At 41.7% G+C, this 20351-nt stretch overlaps 2 protein-coding genes across 5 annotated transcripts in view; both read left to right on the plus strand.

The window, feature by feature from the left end:
- Positions 1 to 1041: 1041 nt before the first annotated feature.
- On the plus strand, positions 1042 to 8449 carry STRAP (serine/threonine kinase receptor associated protein). Its single transcript, XM_063155646.1, has 10 exons — positions 1042 to 1217; positions 2252 to 2387; positions 3113 to 3194; positions 3448 to 3520; positions 4150 to 4246; positions 5145 to 5282; positions 5648 to 5784; positions 6440 to 6589; positions 7113 to 7178; positions 7494 to 8449. The coding sequence occupies exons 1-10, from the start codon at positions 1106 to 1108 to the stop codon at positions 7559 to 7561; spliced, it is 1059 nt and encodes a 352-aa protein (XP_063011716.1). The 5' UTR covers positions 1042 to 1105; the 3' UTR covers positions 7562 to 8449.
- A 1928-nt stretch (positions 8450 to 10377) lies between these two features.
- The window catches only part of DERA (deoxyribose-phosphate aldolase), a 45245-nt gene continuing 35271 nt past the window's right edge, over positions 10378 to 20351 (plus strand). For all 4 annotated transcript variants that reach the window (XR_010027638.1, XR_010027639.1, XR_010027640.1 and 1 more), the window contains exons 1-2: positions 10378 to 10447; positions 18512 to 18609. Coding sequence is in view for 1 of the 4 variants with exons in the window: in XM_063155647.1 (XP_063011717.1) it covers positions 10417 to 10447; positions 18512 to 18609 (129 nt within the window). In the remaining 3 variants the exon portion in view is untranslated. The remainder of the gene's footprint in view (positions 10448 to 18511; positions 18610 to 20351) is intronic.

Here is a 20351-nt window from a genome sequence, read left to right on the forward strand (position 1 = left end):
ATAAAAATGCCCAAACAGGCGGGTGCTGCTATCCCTGAAATTCCTACATCCTTCAGGGCTTTCCCATCGCCTTCCCGGCTGGAAAGGCTGATCAGTGAGCCAGGAGGGGAGCTGGCCCTGCAGAAAGGGCTGGGCTTCTTTTTGGCAGGAGTCACTTGCTGCTGGTTTAGGAGAGGGCAGGGCACTGAGGGACCTTGGTCACAGCCCTGGAGCCACCTGTGGATGGATGGAATGGTGAGTTCTGTTCAATATTTGTTCAATGGCCAGTTCTGTTCAATATATTTATTGATGACATGGATGAGGGGATTGAGTCTTTCATCAGTAAATTTGCAGATGACACTAAGCTGGGATCGTGTGTCCATCTGTTGAAAGGTAGGAGGGCTCTGCAGAGAGAACAGTTCTCTCTGGATGGGCAGAGTCTAAAGTTTAATGAATGAAGTTTAATAAATCCAAGTGCCCAGTCCGGCATTTTGGCCACAATAACCCCCTGCAATACTCTGGGCTGAGGACAGTGTGGCTGGACAGTGCCCAGGCAGAAAGGGACCTGGGGGTGCTGGTGGACAGCAGGCTGGCCATGAGCCAGCCGAGTGCCCAGGCGGCCAAGAAGCGGGATGGCGGACGGGGATGTGGTCACTATTCCCTGAAGGAGCGGGATGAGGGGACTAACGGGACAGCGAGGAGCTCGCTAATTCCCTCGTGGAGCGGGATGAGGGATGAACGGGACGGGGATGAGCTCGTTGTTCCCTCACGGAGCGGGACGAGGGATGCACGGGTCCCTCACGGAGCGGGACGAGGGATTAACGGGACGGGGAAAAGCTCGCCGTTCCTCCACGGAGCGTGATGAGGGATGAACGGCATGGCGAGCAGCCCACCGACCCCTTACGGAGCGCGACGATGACTGAACAGTTCTCTCACGGATCACACGCAAGGGGCAGCTCGGGCCCGTCCCCCTATGGGGCGGCGCCGCAGCGGCCGCGCCCCCGCCCGTGACGCGCGTCCGCCGGGAAGCGCTTCCTGCCCGTCACTTCCCCCGCTGCCGCCGCCGCCGCTCCCGCCGGGCCGCCGGACTCGTGCCCCTGCCCAGGCCCCCGCTACCGCCGCCGCCATGGCCATGAGGCAGACCCCGCTCACCTGCTCCGGCCACACGCGGCCCGTGGTGGACCTGGCCTTCAGCGGCGTCACCCCCTACGGATATTTCCTCATTAGCGCCTGCAAGGGTGAGCGGGACGGGCCGCTTTGTTCGGGATCCCCCGCCCCGGGGGTGGGCGCGGGGCAGCCCCGGCGCTCGTAGGCCGCGCATCGCCGAGCCGAGGGGTGGCGGTGGGGCGGGAGGGGGCTCGGGGGCTGTCTGGCCACGCTCGGGGGGGTGACACCACCTCGGTGTGCTCTGGAATGGCGAAGGGAGCCGACAGCCGGCTCTCTCCGGGTGCTTCATTGCCGGGTTAGCCCGGGGGTGTCCGAGCCCGCATGCGCCCGGTCGGGATCCCGGCTGCTGAGGGGGTGGGAGCTCTCCAGAATGGCTTGTTTGTAAAAGTTCCTGTTTCCATCGCCTGTGGATTTAAAGCGAGCTCTGGTTTGGCCAGGGCAGCTGCCTTGCCCTGCTGGACACGGCGTGATGAGAACTCTGTGCTCACTGTGGGAATAGCGTTTTATTTTCGTGCATGTGTATTTTAATCTTTTGCATGCATAAGTTTTAAATCCTTTTCTGCCTTGAAGGGCTTCCACAGCTCTACATCTTGCGTGAACAACTCTTTGATAGCCTTCCAGAAAAAACTGATTATAGGAAGGGCTTTCTATTACTACTTCATTGTTGTATCACTCTGTGTTTTAATCATATCTCTCTGCAACCATGAGATGTGTTTCTACATATCGATGACTTCGTAGTATTGTTCCAAAGTAAAAAAAAAGAACAAGCCAAATTTGTCTTGGCTGAAAAAAACTTTAGTAAAAATAAAACCTAAATGAAATGTTCCTTTCCACCTTCCTTCTATCTTAAGACAAAGTTACAGACTATTACCAGGCAACTTCTGTCTCATTTGCAGCAGCATTTGAATGTCGGTACAGTTTAGATGCATGCAGCAAGTACAGCTGCACATGTGAACTCATTTAAACGGCTGAACCCCTCTGCAAAGAGTGGCTTTGTAAAGTATGGGGTATTTCCATGCACCGGTACAACGGAATATTTTTTCTTCTAAAAAGCTGCTTCCTTCTTTTACCGTGTTACCTGACTGCTGGTTTTGTTTCTGTGAAGATGGCAAGCCCATGCTGCGCCAGGGGGACACAGGAGACTGGATTGGCACATTTCTGGGTCACAAAGGGGCTGTTTGGGGTGCCACCCTGAACACGGATGCCACTAAAGCAGCTACAGCAGCAGCAGATTTCACAGCGTAAGTGTACACTGTTTTCTTGGTCTCTGTTTTGATTTTAATCTGTAGCTCTTTGGTGACAACAATCTGTACTAAATTACTGATTCATTTGTTTCTCTTTAGTAACTGTTAGCTTATTTTGGGCTAGCCAAATTAAAACCTAGATTTTTGCCTTCTTGAATGTAGCTGCAGTTAATTGTGTCATGCTGAACAACTATGATTGCTTCTTGATGTGCTAATTATACTGGTTTACTTAACTTTTCTGTGCAGCTCTAATTTCTGGCACTGTAGTTATAGCAGAGTTGAGAGGGGGATTTTTATTTTTCATCTAGCAGTTAGCCTCGTTTTATGACATGAAACTTCTAGTGAATTAGTTCTTCCATGTTTTACGTTGTTTGTGCTGTTTGCAGTATTAATGAATATTTTGCAAGTTGAATCTTGTTAGTAGAGGGCAAATTTTATTAATGAAGTTGCAGAGAGGGGCCACCTTTGTCTTCAAACTAAAATGTTAATTGGTTTGCATGGTCCTGAAGAAGAGCATAAAGGAAAAGTGGTGGCATAGTCCAAAAAAGCTCTAGTAAAAGCATATAAAATATTCTTATTGACTAACTAGGTTATAACTTATAAGAACGTAGCACTTAGGATAAAATGATGTATCAGGAAAGATTGCTTACAAATTCATCTGACTGTCCAGGTTGATTTGTGCTGATGCTTCTAAAATAGGAATATTTCTTTTTGCTGTTTAGCAAAGTGTGGGATGCTGTGTCAGGCGATGAACTAATCACACTGGCTCACAAACACATTGTCAAAAGTGTGGATTTTACACAGGTATGAGAAACTTTTATACCTTATTCCCCAGGGAAATAAGCTCTTGAGTATGTTTTGCTATTAGCTACTTTTTTGATTTTTTTGTTGTAAATCTTAACAGGTAAATAATACTGCTGCTCGTTTTTAGGATTGTAGGGTTAATGTAACAAGTGTGTTAGAGGCTGTCTGAGAGAAAAAGCTGTGATTTTAACTCACAGACAAAGGCTGTGTTTTGGTTCAAAGTAGAGTTGACTCTCTATAACTTCTGTTTCAGGATAGCAATTATCTGTTAACAGGTGGACAAGATAAGCTCTTGCGTATCTACGACTTGAGCAAGCCAGAAGCAGGTGAGTCTGCTCTTAAAACTGACTCTTGGGGGGCTTTTTTGAGTTCAATAAAACTGCTGAAATTAAGGGACTCACTAAGAAAAATGTTGAGGTTGTTTTACAAATGTAATGTCTATGACCTTTTGGTGTATAAGGGTCCCAGAATTGCTTGGGGTTGGACATCACCTGGTTCCAAACCCTCTTCCATGGACTGATTAAAGCCCCATCCAACCTGGTCTTGCACACTTCCAGGAATGAGACATCAAGCAGAGCATGTTTCAGTTCACTGCAGACACACTAGAAATTGGACTAATAAATGAAAATTTAGTCATCTGAGTGAAAGACCAACTCCCACAATATTTAAGAGTGTTTAAATTCATGTTGATACTGACCTGTTGATGGTTGATAGGAAGCCAGAGAACATCGATGTTCACCTAGTGAAATTTTTGAAAGGCAGTCAGATACCCAGTTTGCATTTATCCTGTTCCTGCAATAAGATCTACAAATAAAGTCCTAAGTGCTTGAAGTAATTCTACAGTCTACAGTTCCCTAGTAGAGGGAAATCTGTGCAGCTTAAGGAAGCCCCCAAACTGCTGCATGATGTTATTTCATTTTATTACATGTATTAAAATATTTGGCTTTCTTTTAAGAACCTGATGTTGTCAGTGGACATACTTCTGGCATTAAAAAGGCCTTGTGGAGCAGTGATGACAAACAGATTCTTTCAGCTGATGATAAAACTGTCCGGTAAGAAAAGTAACTTTGGGTTTTCTGTATTGTCATGCTCTGTGTGAGGATGAAGTTATCTTATTTTGGAAAAAGATACGAGTAAGACAGGTTACCTGATCCTAGATTAGTGTAGCTGCATGCCTGATACAGCTCTGTTCTGCTATCAGAGATCATTTTGGTAATAGTTCTAATTTCCCCATAAATGTGTGCTGTTCACAGATGTGTTCTCCTTGATAAGAAGAGGTGAGAACTGCATATAATCAATTTATGCCCTTTGTATTCCTGAAGAAGATGAATTTATAGATGAGGTCTCTTGCATACACGCTGTCCTGAGCTACTGCTGCTTTGTCTTCTTCACTTTCCTAGTGCTAAAGATAGGCAAGAGCTTAGTCCTGTTTGTTTTCCTCCAAATTGTAGAAATGCAGCAGTCAGCTAATGAATAAAGATTTTTATTTGTAACAGCAGCACCATTTAATTTCTACTTAGATACTTCTATACTGCTAGATATAAAACTTTATAATCCTCAATGAACCTCTGTAAATTGGGATTAGTACCTCTTTGTCTTTTGAAATAAAAAGACAGAATAGAATCTTCAAGGTCTGTTGCTTAGAAGACTTAAATCAAGATTTTTAATCTCCAGGAGAATCACTGAGTAGTTATAGTGTATATACCATTTAATGTTGTGGCATTAAGCTGCAAAGGTAAAAGTATTTTAAAGAAGGGAATATGTGTTAAGCCTGGCCTAGGTGAAATAAATGCAGATAAAGCCATGGAAGATCTGAAATACCTGTGGAATAAAACCACATTCCTTGATGGGTGCCTGTTTTGATGCAGGTCTTGCCATGGATGTGAGGTGGAAATTGTTTGATTTGCAGAAGTCTGAGAATCTTTTTTACCCTTTTTGTTTCCTTTTAAGCCTCTGGGACCGGAGTACCATGACTGAGGTGAAGTCACTAAATGTGGCAATGTCAGTGAGCAGCATGGAGTATGTTCCAGAAGGACAGATACTGGTGATAACCTATGGGAAGACTATTGCTTTTCATAGTGCAGAAACGTGAGTCCCCAACTCCCAATTTTCACAGGTGGAGTCATGAGTGTCTTGTGGGTAAAAACTGGCTGTGCAAGGCCAGAGTCACCAAGCTGTCAGAACTGGCATCTCTATGATGTTTCAAGAAAGGAAGTTACATGCTTAAACATATTCCAGAAAGTAGTTCTGTATGTGTGAGCTTTTGTTTTGCTTAATCTAAACTCATTTCTAACTTGACAAGCATGATTTGCAAGTATCAAAACTTGTTTCAAAACTCTGTGGGGTTGTATTTTATTTCTGGGAAAAGCAGTTGAGATTAGTAGAATCCAATTCCTTTGCTCTCAAGATTTTTTTTTTAATATGAACTTTGTTAACAAACTTTTCTCCCTCAGTCTAGAGCAGATTAAATCATTTGAAGCACCTGCTACAATCAATTCTGCATCTCTTCACCCTGCGAAAGAATGTTTGGTTGCAGGTGGTGAAGATTTTAAACTCTATAAATATGACTATAATACAGGAGAAGAATTAGGTATGTTTGTCTCCTATAATCATAAAGAGTTCTGAAATAGGTATTAATAAAATAATGACCAGTAAATGAAACTGTTGTACTCAAATGAGGTCTTAGCACAGCATGCTGTGCAGGAGGATGATGAAAAGGTATATAATCAGTTAAACATTTTTTGCTATCTCAGTATACCTAATATTCTAGAGCTAATTAAAACTTCTATTCAACAATTCTGCACCTATTTGAAAACATTTCTCAATCTGTATTGCTATCATAGCTGTATGCTAAATTGTCATACTGTTCATTAGATATGTTAGTTACAAGATTTTATGAAATATATGACATGTTGGCCAAATTTGTTTCAAAAAAAAGCACATTTTCTTACTGATTCAGTCCTCATTTAAAATTGTTTGTGGAAGGAGTGATTGAATGAACAGATTATGTGTACCCTGTGCTGCTGGCTTGCTTTGCAGTTTTGTCTAGAATAACTAAGCATCTTTTTCCTTGCAGTTAATGAAACATTAATATCTTAATTAATTATTAAATGCCTAAAGTAGCCATTGCTGACACACCCATTCATTCACGGAAACTGTTTTGTATCAGAAACTGATCGGTTTGTACTTAAATTTCAGTTGTTGGCTGAAATTTGAAATTGACAGTGTTGACGTGTTCCCTTCAGAATCTTACAAAGGGCACTTTGGTCCCATTCACTGCGTGAGATTTAGCCCCGATGGAGAGTTATATGCAAGTGGCTCTGAGGATGGAACACTAAGGCTGTGGCAGACAACAGTAGGGAAAACCTATGGCCTTTGGAAGTGTGTAGTTCCTGGTAAGTGTGTGCTGGCTCCTGGGGAAACTTGGCAACTCCTTGTGCACCTTTGAAGTCTATCATCAGTGATAAACACTGAGTTTCATACAGTAACTCCTCTGTTCTGAGGGTTTCTGATCATATCTGTTAGGTTGAAGGATGTACTTCTGCAGCTGTTGTGTAAGCAGTTAACATCACACCCATTAAGCTTTTTGAATATAGACACTTTGTGGGTATTTAAGCCAAGAGCCTGATGTATTTTGTGTTAAGGAGTAGAAATATGTGATACCACTTCTATAATTCTGAAAGAGAGACTCTCTAGAAAGAAGTGTGGTAGTTTTAATTTATATTGTACTCTGGTTCTTTCAGCTTGGGGAGAGGGAGGCAACAACAACACGTGGATATTCATTAATAGAATTACTTGCTCAAGTGTTTTTCCTAAACACTGAATTACATGGAAATTAGCTTTTTCTTTTTTTTTTTTTAATTAAGGTTGGTGGGGGGAACTGAAGGTATTGACTGTTTTTCTGCTCTTTCTCTACAGAAGAGGAGAATGCAGAAGCAGCAAAAGCAAGGACTACCCTTCCAGGAACTGCAGAGGAGGAAATAGGTAATGAACTGAACTGTCAGCTTCAACTGCCTCAGTGTTAAAAGATAGTCAAGATAATAGCATTCCTTAGTATGAAAGAAGTACTTTCCCTCAAGTGCTTTCTGGTATTTTTCAAAAGATCTTTGAATGCATTTGCCTGACGTTGATTATGTGGTAAGTGTCAGACTGGAGCTGTGCAGGCAGAACAGATGGGGTAGAACAGCTGGGTCAGGTTGAATGGGAAAACAAACTGAACTGGGCTCCTTAAGCAATCCCTGCAACATTTCTTTGGTTTCTATATCTAAAGTGAAATTAAATAACACCTTTTTTATTTAGTTGCAGAAGAGATTGCCTCTGAAAACTCAGATACAGTGTACAGCTCAACTCCTGAAGTGAAAGCCTGATTACTGCAGCTGTTATGTGACACGTGGACATGCGAGACTAAATCAAGTGAGCAGTGACAGACAGCAGCCTTCCAGAGTGCGCTCCCTCCCTGGGGCAAAGATGGGCAGTAATTGATGAGAATGCAGTGGAACTGGCTAGGTGTTGTCTGTAAGAGAACTCAGCATCCAAATAAAAACCCAAAAGACAAGTAGTAGAGTTCTGCTGGCTTTTTGGCATAACTGCCTACTGTCTTTTCAAAGAAGTGTGCAAGCCAAGATCCAGTCTCTCCAATCTCAATTAGACTCATTGTAGTGTGTTTTCATTATTACAAAGAAGAGATACAATGGCTTTTACCTTTTTTTTTTTTTTCCCTTGGAAGTTGGAAGAATTGACTCTAGTTGAAAAGAAGGGATTATGTACTTAAAAGTATTTGGTTCGGGTTTCGTTTCATTGTATGCTGCTTCTGAATGTTTAACTGTTTTCAGTTGTCTAAATAAAAAGCCTCTCCAAACTCGTACATTACTTTTGAGCGTTGGGTTCATGAAATAGAAAAGCAACTGCATTAATCACGTAATCCTTGGCATCTTGGGTTTGTACTATACAGAGAGAAAGCAAAAGAATGTTTTAGTGTTGGTACAGAGGGTGGCAAGTTCTTTGATCTGTAAGCTTTGTATCTTTTTTATTCTTTCAAGTTTGAATGTAAACATGAGTCTCTAAAAAGAAAAACAGTGAAAATTCCTAAATTAAACGTGCTGCCTAAAGTATTTGGTTGTACATGAAAATATCAGAGGCTGGCTGCAAATCTGTGTAAAGCTTGGGTTTAGTCCTCCAGACTGGATAAAAAAGTTACTCTTTCAAGGTTACAAATCATATTTTCTTCATTAAAGAAAATAATTGCCATTCTTCCACTTGTCATTTCCTTTAATGTTATGCTGAAAGCTTTACATAATGCATTCTGTGAGGTGTATTTATTCACACACCTTTTTTTTTTTCATATTCATACCTGTCCTTACTGTCTTGTTTTTGCAGACTATACCTATTTGCAATTGCCTATTTGAATTTCATTCTAAAAACAAGCAACTCTGATTTACAGCTAAATGGTTCAGTCTTGCTAATTCCACTAAGGCTTTTGAGGACTCCATCTCTAGTACTTGAGCATAAAAATTTTAATTTAGAAATTTGATGTGTTTAAAATTAGAGATTTTGAACACCTTGCTCCATGGTGAAACTTCTTGCATGCTGTGGGTTTTATTCCATATTTGCAGTAGGTTCTATAGCATTTCATAGATCTGGAATAGAATCTTGGAAAGGAAAAAAACCTTTAACCTTGAGTTCAGCTGTTAACCTAGTTGTTCCCAAGTTCACCAGAAAACCATGACCCTTATTCTACATTTATGGCTTGCTCTGGGATGCATAGAAATTAAACAGATAATAGTCATAGAAACGTAATACTTAGTAATGGCTACTAAAATACTGGAAGAAATGAAAAAATCCCAAGAAAACTAAAGGACTGTTATGAACAGGTCTTTGAAAAGTCACCAGTAAGGGTAGCAGCAAAACCCAGATTTAATATTAAGTGACGGGACAACAAAGTTCACTCTACTACTTACAGGACAGTTAAGGCACACCAAGGAAAAACAAGCAACAACAAAACCAAACAAAATCCAGGCAATCAAAACAAATTAACCAAGTACTGTTTAGAGAGATGTGTGTGTGTTCAAGTGGCAAAAGGATAGTGAGAATAAAAAGAAATAAGCTTTTAGGCTTTACCAGCACTCAACAGTAATGTTAACTTGTACCTTAAACCTAACAATTTAACAGGAACAGTGCTTAACTTAAACCTAACTTAAAAATTTACCATAACAATTTAACAGAGGAATAATACCTAACAGCATTTAACCTAATTTAGGACTTAACCTTACTTACAAGCCCAATTTACTTAGATATCTAAGGTAACACTGTTTCATCTGAGACAGTTAGAAAGTGTGGGAACAGGGATGTGCTGTTCGGGCAAGAAAAATAATTTCCAAGGCTGCTCCTAAAGAAAACAAGAGCTCCCTAGACAGCAGCAGTTCCTGGAAGCAGACAGTGTTTCTGATGAGCTCGAGAGGAGCTGAGCTCAGTGCTGTTTGTCAAGGCCAAGGCATCACAAGGATTTCTTAGATGACAGTGTGGCCTGGAAAAGGAGGAGGAGGATGCACCGCCACAAGTACTTGAAAGCTTGTAATATTTGGACTGCTAAAGTACACAGTGCAAATGGTATCTATACTTCTAGAGTGCTGTCTTTAAAACCATTTCGTCTCAAAGCACACAGGTACTTTTGGTATGGGAAAAGCAAAAAGGAAAAGTGTCCTCATGTTTCAGAGCTATGGCCCTTCCCTGCTTTACCCGATGCCGTTGTGAGTTTGAGGTTTCTTAAAGTTGGAAACTGTTTCATGTAAACGTCAGTATTTACAATCTACATCATATTTTTCAGGGGAATTTGTGGGCTTTTTTTTCCAGTCCTGGAAAAAATGTAAAGGCCGTGACGTTTTCAGTGGCTTTGTCACCAGAATTTCATTCTATGGGTACCACTAGAAGTTTTACAGGTTGGCAGGTTTGTTAACCCCGTGCGTACGTGTGGCACCAGCTCCTCCTTGAATGGACAGTGCTTTGACTCATCCCCAAGAGCAGGTTCAGCCTTTCCAAAGGAGTGGCACGTCCCTGAGGAAAGGAACGTGCCCGCAGCAGCAGGGCCGAGGCGCGGCCGAGCCGGCCCGGCGCGGTCCCCACGTGGCGGCGGCGGAGCTCTGCGCCCGGCCCGGCCCCGCCGCTTCCTGCCCGAGCGGGGCGGGCCCGCGGCCTGCCCGGAGCTCCGGGGGCGGAGAGCGGGGCCATGGCCGGCCGGAACCCGGGCACCGAGCTGGGTAAGGGGGCGGCGGGGCCGCGGATCCCCGGTGGGCGCTGCGGAGGCCCGGGCGGAGCGGGGCTGTGCCGGGTCCGGCTCCCCACGCCCGGCCGAGCCTCCCCCGGGCGGCTGCGGGACCGCGTTCCTCTGAGAAGCCGAAATAGGAACAGCCCTGGGGTTCTGTGCGTGTTCTGACACATCCCGTGACGGGGAACAGGGAGCAGGCTTTGGGACTGCGGGTTAAACGCGAGTTTCCGTGTCACACATGGCTTTGGCTTTAGGGTTCCGAGCAGGAGCAGAGATTGTAGGACGGCTCTGAGCCCTGGTCCTGTCCCTGCAGGGTCAGAGGTTGGACAGCTCTGCAGCCTTGGTCCTGTCACAAAGCTGGACCTGCAGGGTCGGAGGTTGTAGGACAGCCCCACAGCCCTGGTCCTGTCACAAAGCCGGACCTGGTTCTCTCCTGCACGCCGTTCTGGTTCTCGCAGGATTCTTCCTCCCCTCTTTCCCACCAAGAGATTAAAACCACTGAATTTGGGCTCTGATTTGCAAACTCGAGACTCCACCTCCTCTGATCGTTCTTGTTGCTCACTCTCTGGGGAGTGGTAAGGATTTTCCAGGTGTTTGCAGCTGGTCTCTGGGTCTGAAAGGTGGCTGTGCCTGAGATAAGGCAGGGAAAGACTTTCTCTGCCTTTTCCTGGCTGGAGCTGCCTTTCTCCTCATTGCTGGGGAAGGGCAAAGTGCTACAGCTTCCTCAGCAAAACCCAGCTGCAGCAGTGGGATGGGTTGAGGCGGTGAGACTTCCTCCAAGATGTGATAATTTGGTCATTATGAGTAGGTGGACAATGAAGTGGAGGAGACACAGGGGTGGCCTCATGGAAGAGGGGGAGCAAAGGCCGGCTGGTGTGGAACAGTCAGGTCTCACAGCTGGCCCGAGCAGAGTTCAGGAGATTGTGCCATCACGTGCCTGTCATGACAACAAGCACAGGCACTTTTAAATTATTAGCCTGCGGATGGACAAGTGAGAGCTGTGTTTCCATTCACTGAAATTGTGGAAATGCTGCAGCTTTCAAAAGTGAGATGTGTAATTGCTCTCTGATGTCCTCATTCGTGGGCTGCTTGTAGGGACAGGTGAGTTTCAAGTGCAGTCCATCCGAAGAGCTGAAACAAACATTAATAATGTAGATGACAAAACATCGCTGTTAGGAAAAACAGCTAACACAAAACTCTGCAAATACACTCCAGTTACTTTAAACTAGGGGTGTGTCATGCTTTTTCTTAGTAAATTCAAGCTTAAAATTAATTGATGTGTGGGGCATCCAGAAACTTGAAGTCAGCTCAGTTCTGATACTTGTTGACATGCCTTCCCAGGGATCTTTGTTTAAATCAGTTGTGGTCAAAATGAACTGTGTTACATATTCAGGGCAGGTGTGGGAAAGGCAATGGTGTGGCTGTCACCATGTTTAAGTGGCAGCTTCTAGCATCTGCCTTATGCTGGCTGCTTTAAAGAGAGAACTGCACCTTTCTGCCATTTGCTCTCCCACTAAATACATATCTGAAATACAGCAGCATACTAAATGCAGCACTTAACATATCTTAGTGCTGTATCTCAGCTGGTAGCAGTTCTCAGAAAGAACAGACTAAATCCTTACCTTTATCTTTTGTGGTTGCTAGCAACACTCACTGCTTCTGTCATTTAGGCACTTGAGCTTTTGAAGGTTTTACAAGCCTGTGCCAGCAGCTTTAACACTAATTCAGGTGATTTGCCCTGTTTCCCACACAGCTTTGTGCAAAATTAGAGTTTTCTAACAGGGACATCTAGTGGTAAAATGTATTTTACTTAAAAATATGTATTATTTGTGTCCTTTTCTGTTTCTGTGCTTGCTACATAATGTCAGTATCAAAGCAGGGGGTCTCTGATGTTGCCATTAGAGAGGGTCTATTTGTTTACTATTGGCAAGCCAAACTCTTCACCAATCATAGCATGTAGTGCTTTCCCGTGTGATTTTTTAAAAAATAAAAACATTTTTGTAAAATTCCTTGATTCTTCCCTCCTCATCTCCTTCCCTCATACCCATCACTGTGCCTTAGCAGAAGAAGGTTTTTCCTTGGAATAAAGAACAGGTGCATGTTCCACAGATGAAAAGACCCTGATGTGCACTGTCAGAGGCTCACCAGCCTCATGCACTGATACATTTGCCATCCAAGAGTGGTGCAAAGAAGCTGGACAAAGAGTTTTACAAGTTTTCCATTCCACAAGGACTGTTTGCACAGCTTGTGTGCTGGGGTTCACCAGGATGCCTGCAGGGATTGAATGAATCTGCCTCTCCTGCTCTGCTCTGCAGGGCCCTGGGTTAGAACAGCCCAGATGTTTAATGTTTTGTCATGCTTCAGAAGAGTATCAGATGTAATTTTTAACATCACCTCACAATGAAATATTAGAACATATCAGTGAGTATCTGTTTTGGAAGTGCCAGCTGCTTTGGTTTAACTGTGGGGTGCAGACACGTGGAGACACAGGGACCATCCCCTCTGCCCAGCACTTGTTATGTACATGGAATATTGGGTCCAGTTTCTCTTTCCTGTGGCATTCACATTCTCTGAAAAAATCCCTTCACCCAGGATTTTTCTCCTAAGCAGCTGAGAAGCCTCAGAGAAAAGGAAAACAAATTCTTATCTCATTTGTTTCTCCTGTGTTTTGCTCATGGGGAATGTGTTTGGAGATTGTTTACCCACAGGTGATTGTTTCATTGGATTCTGCTGTGAGTTGTTTTGTTTCTTTGGCCAGTTACAGCCAAGCTGTGTCAGGACTCTGGAAAGAGTCAGGAGTTTTCATTATTATCTTTTTAGCCTTCTGTAAGTATGCTTTCTGTATTCTTTAGTATAGTTTAGTATTCTTTAATATGGTATTACAAAATAAAAAATTAGCCTTCTGAGAACATGGAGTCAGATTCATTATTCCTGCCTTCGTTGGGGCGTTCCCAGCAAATATATTTTTTTCCAATAGGAAAGAGAGATTGATAAGAGAGAAAATCTGGGGCAGAACAGTCAGGTGCTGGGACAGGTTGGGCTCAGAGAGGCTTTGCAATCTCCATCCTTGGGGACTCTCAAAACACACCTGAATAAAGCTCTCAGCAGCCTCAGAGCTGAGATGCTGCATTGCCCAGGACAAATGGTCTTCAAAGGTCTTCCAAATTATTCTACAATTATAAGTTTTATTACCTCTGTGTGTCTATGTATGTCTGAATATATATCTATACACACAGACATATATGTATGCATTCTGAGCAATGAGTAATTAGTTGCACTTGTTTTGCAATGTACTTGGAATCTTAAAAAAACCAATTATCTATCTGTGTTGCTTAGACCCTGTAGCTGAAGGGACAAAAATACATTCATTATATTTCAATTTATATATTTTTAATTATAGTTGGTATTTCTGAGCCATCTACATGTGAGAGCTAGCCTGTTGGTAAGTGGCATTTAAATAATGAAGTGTTACATCCCTTTTCAAAACAGCATTATTCTGTTCTAATATATTAATAGCTGCTTTTAGCCTGTACTGTGGCTCTGGTTCTTCACTGTTCTAGCACCTTTTGAATCTGGTGGGTAATTTTAATCAAATTTGAAGGACAAGTAGATTGTCTTGGAAATAAGTTAGGCGTTGTGTGCAGTGACCAAATCAGCTCTTTTGTTGAGGGAAAGGCAGGTACAGATCAGAAATTACATGGATTTTCATTGCAAGTGTTTTATTTTGGCCTTTATGCCAGTAAAGGAGTTCTGTTTTACTCAAGGTTGTAAGGACCACATGAGGACATAAGGTTGTAAGGACCACAGCTGGGTTTTTGGGGTGAGGAGATGTCTCAGGTCAGGGAAGAAGCGAGGGAACAACAGGGGACTTGGGCCTGCAGGAAGCCAGGTCCTGATGTTCTGCCTCTCCCTTCCTGAGGAAAGGCTTGTTGGTGGCTCCCAAAGTGCTTTGGAGGAGGACAGCATGATCCATTTTGTGTGATCCATGGACAGCACTGTGTGATTTCACTGATGGCACAAGACAGCAGACCTGATTTCCAGCTCAGGGCTCATGCTTGTATCATGATGTATCTGGATGCTGATAACTTGGAGACTGAACTTGTGTCATACAAAGGAAGACCCACATGAAATTGAGGATCTCTTGTCCATATCAAGTGTCTCTATGGAAAAATAACACTGGCTTTTGTCTTGACAGAGCTGAATAACCCCCAAATCTCTAAAAACCTTACATGGTAAGACATCTGTAATGAGACCAGATCCCAAAGCCTTTTCTGTCCTTTCAGTGGCTTTGCTGAGCTCTGTGTGGCCAGCTGGGGTCAGCCCGTGTCCAGCTGAACTCCTCCTTTCTGCAGGGAAGGCTCAGCACCCAGTTTGAGTCTCTCCTCCCGAAATAACAGCTTTCATCACTTCCCTTCCCCGACTGATGGTGTGCTCATGGTAAGAGCAGGAGCGCACATGCTGTCTCTGGCACACGAAATGAAATAACCACTTGAGGGGGGCAGCTCCTTTTGGGAGCAGTGCTGCCTAAAAATGCTTGTGAAACTCTTGCCTCAGGCGTTCCTGAGCTTTCTGTTTCACCATCTGAAGGGATGCCATCAACACGTTTTTTTTAAAGCTTCTCTAAAGCTTAGTCTGTTTCATGAGGAATGTGTGAGGAAGCTTAGATATTTATGTAATTATCCTAATGAAGTGGTTTTATTTATTGTTTTCTGAGGAAATGCTCGGTATTTTTGGATTCGTGTTCTTCAAAGAGAGGAGATGAATTTCCTGTTAAGGAATTGAATATGATTTTTTCAGATGTCTTCTGAGAAAAAAAGTAAACTAGAAGAGTGATTACAGAATATTGGCTAATTAGCTGTAGTGTAACTGCTTTAATTACTTTTATCCCTGAAGCCACATGACTGTGCAGATGACTAGCAGATGACTTATTTAAAAAAAAAAAAAGACATGTTCACACTGCAAGGTTAATGAGCCTAATTAAATATAGTTTTCCTTAGCCAGATACTAAATCATAAAGCTTGGGGGAGAGAGGGAGGGGGAGAATCCAAAGGCAGTCAGTTCTATTTCAAAAAAATGGTTTTATTCTGATATTTAATGAAAAAAAGAGAAAAGCTGGAATTGTGAGGGATTTTTCTGAATAAAGGCACTTAGATCTAAAGATTTGATGAGACCTCACATGGCAAACTTTGAAAGTCTATTTAGAGACAATTATGCTGAGACATATTTGTTTTCACTTACCCATTGCTTTAATTAATGTAGGAATGGGCTTGAATAAAAGGTCTGTGTTATATGGAAGTCTCCATCTGCTGCTGCACATTACCAGAACCTTTGTCCTTCCTTGCCATGCCATTTTCATTGCACCCTTTTATTTCCTGTAGTAAAAGCTGCATGATGTCTCACATTAAGTTGTACAGAAAGGATGGAGTTCTGATTTTTTGTTAAATTATTCCTTTTTTTTTTTTTTTTTTTTAATAAATTTTCTGCCTGTGCTGTGCACTGTGGTTTGAGTTCCCACGCTCAAAAAAAATACTTGGAGATCCACATTCTGTCATCTTGCAGGGACTCTTGCATCCCGTGCACAAAAATTAGATATTAGACATTAGTGAGTTGCCATGTGTCAGCTACCTTTGTGACTAGCCTTGAGTCACTGAGACCAGAGGGGGAAATGTGTCAGACAGTGAAATCCATTGGCTCAAACCAATGGATTTTGTCCTGTTTGCAAAAAACATGCAGTCAGCTATTGCTGATCACCTGATATTTGGTGACTTTCACAGGTGACTTTGGGCAAAGCAAAGGTAGTAGCTCATTTCCACTTCCATTCTCCTTCCACACCTTTTCTCCCATTATGAATTCTTTTTTTTTTTCCTTTCTCCAAATGCATTTATAGTTGATTATTTCCTTTAAGCTGATCTAGTGTGCAGGGCTCTAACATCTTAAAAAGATTGCTTAGACCTGAGTCAGGATGCTCAAGAGTCAGGTTGGGTAGATACAATAGCTTTATCAGACTGAATCCTCTACAAACAGTTGCTAATTAAGAATTAACCTACTCATGGGTGAAATTTGTGTCTTTTCATTTAAATTTTCATCTCAAATTTGAATTTTCCCTAACAGACTGGACACTTTCTTCACTGTCTTTACTTCTTCACTGTCTTCTTCTCCCAAAGAATTGTTTTTATAAATAATTTACTGGTTGGTTTTCTTGGTTGTTTCAAAAGTGTAGAAAGAATAGGTTAGAGCAGACCAGCTGAAAGGATCCCTATTAGAGAGGGAAAAGCTGAGTTCCTCATCTAAACTGCTTCCTTTAGTTTTGTCACATTTTCCAAAGGGGCTGAAAGGTCACTGTGCCCCCAGGAGGGTTCAAAAGTTATTACAATAAATGGGATTATGATTAAATGATGCTACCTCAGTGCTTGGCACAGGTAGCAGAAGAATCCTAACACAGAGTTTGTGTGTCCCTCCTCCATATATTGATTTATGTGTGTTTTCCTCCCCCATGGACTTTGTCAAATATATCCTGATAGGCAAAAAAGGAGGAAAGTTATAGCCATGGTTTTTGTAGCAATTTTTTCCCACCTGCTTTCTACAAGTCAGCTGAGCTGAGCTCCTTTCTTTGGGGACAGAATGGATAAACCTGTGGCTTTGAAATTGGGAAGAATAACAAGGGTTTGTCTTTGACTTGCTTGCAACTTTCTAAGCTCCCCATTTTCCTTGTTGCCATGCAGTGAGTCTGATGCTAAACTCTTAAAAAAATCCATAAAATCCTTAGGATCCCTTTGAAATTCTTTCACTGATTTATTGGTTCTGTTTTTAGCTAACAGTTTGTGGGTACCACTCACTAATAGTTTGTATGTGGTAATAGGACAGTGGTAGCTTACTTATGCTCAAAACAAGATTTTCTTCAGCTGTTTCGTGTTGTCCTCCATTTCCTCTGAGTCATCTTTACCCTAAATTGGTTTTTGTAAGTCTAGGAAAACAAGCTTTTATTTACACATACTTTGGCTAGTATATTAGTTTTCTACATGTTTTTGGCTATCAAAGCTATTCAGTAGGAAGAAAAAAAAAGTATAAGATTTCAGTACAAAATTAGTGATTTTGTCTACCAGCTTTTTTTTTTTTTTTTTTTTTAAGTTTTAAACATTTTTTTAATCAATATGCTCAAGGGAAATGCAATTTACCACCGTAGTAAAGAAGATTCATAGAGTGACATCTTCTTAATAAATTCAATCACCCAGAATTATTATCTCCTAGTACCTGTCTATGCCCATGTCCATATTCTGACCTTAACTGGGGGTGATATTTGATGATTGATGGTGGTGATTTGCTGATGATTGGTGGTTAATGATTGTTGATGTTATTTTCATGGAATGCCGGTACATCGGTATTTAGAGGAATTATTTACATTTTGGGATGTGAGAGATTTTAAAGATGCTCCAGTTTCTTTTTCCTGTGTACTCTGAGCAGCCTGTATTTGTTAATATTAAAAATTACACTCTGGATTTACCATACTAAGCAGAAATTTAAAGATTTCAAGAGCCTTAACCCTCAGTTCTCCTTTTTCAGTCAGTCACCCTTTGTTAAGCAGTGGCCAATATTTGGTTCTTCTGACTCTAGACAGTTTCATTATTTTAGTAAATGCTGTGCATCTGCTGCTCTTTGGAAATTCTGGAATCTAGAAATAAGCCATCAAGCAGTGGCAGAAGGCTGTTTTTAGGGGTTTTTTGTTTTGGTTTTTTTTTTTTTTCCCCATGCTACATGTATAATACACCTATATTTAAATTTACAAGGCAGTGTCTCTGTCTCATCAGCACTCAGTTAATTCACTTGCAATGGCACACAGAATATGCTGTGTGAAATATCCAGTTCACAAATCATCCCCTGACAGAAGTTGAGGTTATTTTGGTCTGGTGATAAGAACACAAGCCATTAGAAGGACATGAAAGCCCAACACTCTCTTCAGAGGCTCCAAACTTTCTACAGCTTTCTTCTGAAGTACCACACCATATATTAAAAGAACACAGAAATAGATGAGCCTTTTTTTTTTTGTTTCGCTCCCCAGAACTTGGCAGGATCTCAAAAGTGTATGTGAATCGACCTGCAGTGGTGAGGCATGCAGAACAAATTAAAAAATGGAAAACTCTGAAAGGTAATTGGCAAGTAAGTGCTCTTTTTATGCATTCTGTTCCTGTATTTTTAAAGCAGTCACTCTCCCTCTCCAGGCTGTAATATTGAATTTTTTTCAAGATACATGTAAACTTAAAAGATGTGCTTGTCCATGTCTTATTTTAGTAATTTGTATTTGATGATGATGGGATGGAATAAGGTGATGCATTTATCCAAACAAGTTAAAAACCATATAACTCATGACTGGCAAAACTGCAAATGTATTTAAGTCATCTTTATTCATGAGTGGATTAAATTGTATATTACTATCCTTCCACATTTATTCTGTTTTCCAGACAGACTTCTCTGCATGCTGCCTTCTTATTTTTTAATTTTAAAGCTGTAAGATATGATCATCGTCCCTGTCAAATTTGACCTACCTGGATGATTTTTCTTTGCTTAAACATTCTCAACATGTGTGATTTCATTGCTTAACGAGTTTTTTTTAGCTAAAACTCAAAAATCCTGACTGGCTGTGGCATTTGGTGGGGGGAAGGAGCCCACTAATGTTAGGAAAGCTGCTGAAATAAGGTAAATGGTTGGTTATTGTCCATCTTAGTATAAAAAGACAAACTTTTTCTCCATTCACCAAGCAGCTGTTCTGCAAACAATGCCTGGGACGCCTCCTCTCTGCCCTCTGAACAACTTGTTTATGTGCAACACTAGCTGAAAACCTGAAAGCAGGAGGAAGGAAATGATGAAGGATCAATCTTAAGAGTGGAATGTAACAGAACAAAGCAAGAATCATTTAATTATAAGAAATTCTTTAAAAAGTTGTTCAAAATAGTTGAAGGGTGTCAGAAGCATCTCTCCTCTGTTTGAACATTGTCACAGCAGGGCAGTCATGTGCTGTTTTCTTAACAGAGGTGATTTTGAACCTGTACATGTTTGAATGTGAGCAGCATCCCAGATTCAAATCCTGTAGCCTGTTTCCCAAAATACCCAATTGGAAAACCCTTTAAAAAACCCTCAAGTTTATACCAGTTCTTGAAACCCCCTGTCTGCATCTGTCTTGATGACTGGCATTCATGTCATAGGAGAGGAGATAAAAATTCTCAAAAATTCCCTCAAACAGAGGATAAAAAAAATCCAAGTAAAATAAACATAAAACTATTTCTAGTTTCAAACAATTATAGGATGAAAGGAGGAAGCAGAAACAATCAGTCAGGCTTAGACTAACAGAGGCCAGTGGTGGTTCATTACCCCATTGCCATTGCAAACTCTCTCCCTATACAAGTGTCCTGTAAGAGAAGTCAGCTTTGAGGGAAGTCATCACTGTAAATGAGCATTTTTTGGAAGACCTTCAACAGATAATTCAAAATAATGTCTTAAGCTCAATTTTTGTTCAGAAAAAAAAAAGCTCATGAAATTTTTAGCTATGCTTCTGTTCCATTCTAGGATTAATGAGTCTTTTAAAATTCTGAAGCATTTCCATCTAAAGAGTGCTTTAACCTTGTCATTTACCTCTTGCTTTTGGGGGTTTTTTTGCACCAAAATTACAGGTGTTTGTTATTTTTCATTCACACAAAAAGAAGTGGATCCTTTTGAGGAAGTATCCTCTGTATCATTAAATACTGCTGAAGACATGAACAAATATCTGTCAGCCTGTCTATCCTAAGCCATTATTTGCTTATATGTTACATCCTGTACATTTCCCCACTGTCAGACTGAGAGCCAGGCTTCTGATTCCTGCACTTCTAAGGCAGATTGGCCTTGGAATTGCAAACAGAAATGCT

The sequence above is a fragment of the Melospiza melodia genome, chromosome 4 (genome assembly GCF_035770615.1).
Source record: "Melospiza melodia melodia isolate bMelMel2 chromosome 4, bMelMel2.pri, whole genome shotgun sequence".
NCBI classification, from domain to species: domain Eukaryota; kingdom Metazoa; phylum Chordata; class Aves; order Passeriformes; family Passerellidae; genus Melospiza; species Melospiza melodia.

Excerpts from the sequence above, each read along its gene's own strand:
- STRAP (XM_063155646.1), top strand. The coding sequence starts at position 1,106 with ATGGCCATGAGGCAGACCCCGCTCACCTGCTCCGGCCACACGCGGCCC. Across the intron at positions 4,247-5,144 it reads GCTGATGATAAAACTGTCCG|CCTCTGGGACCGGAGTACCA; the intron begins GTAAGAAAAGTA and ends TTTCCTTTTAAG. Across the intron at positions 6,590-7,112 it reads TTGGAAGTGTGTAGTTCCTG|AAGAGGAGAATGCAGAAGCA; the intron begins GTAAGTGTGTGC and ends CTTTCTCTACAG.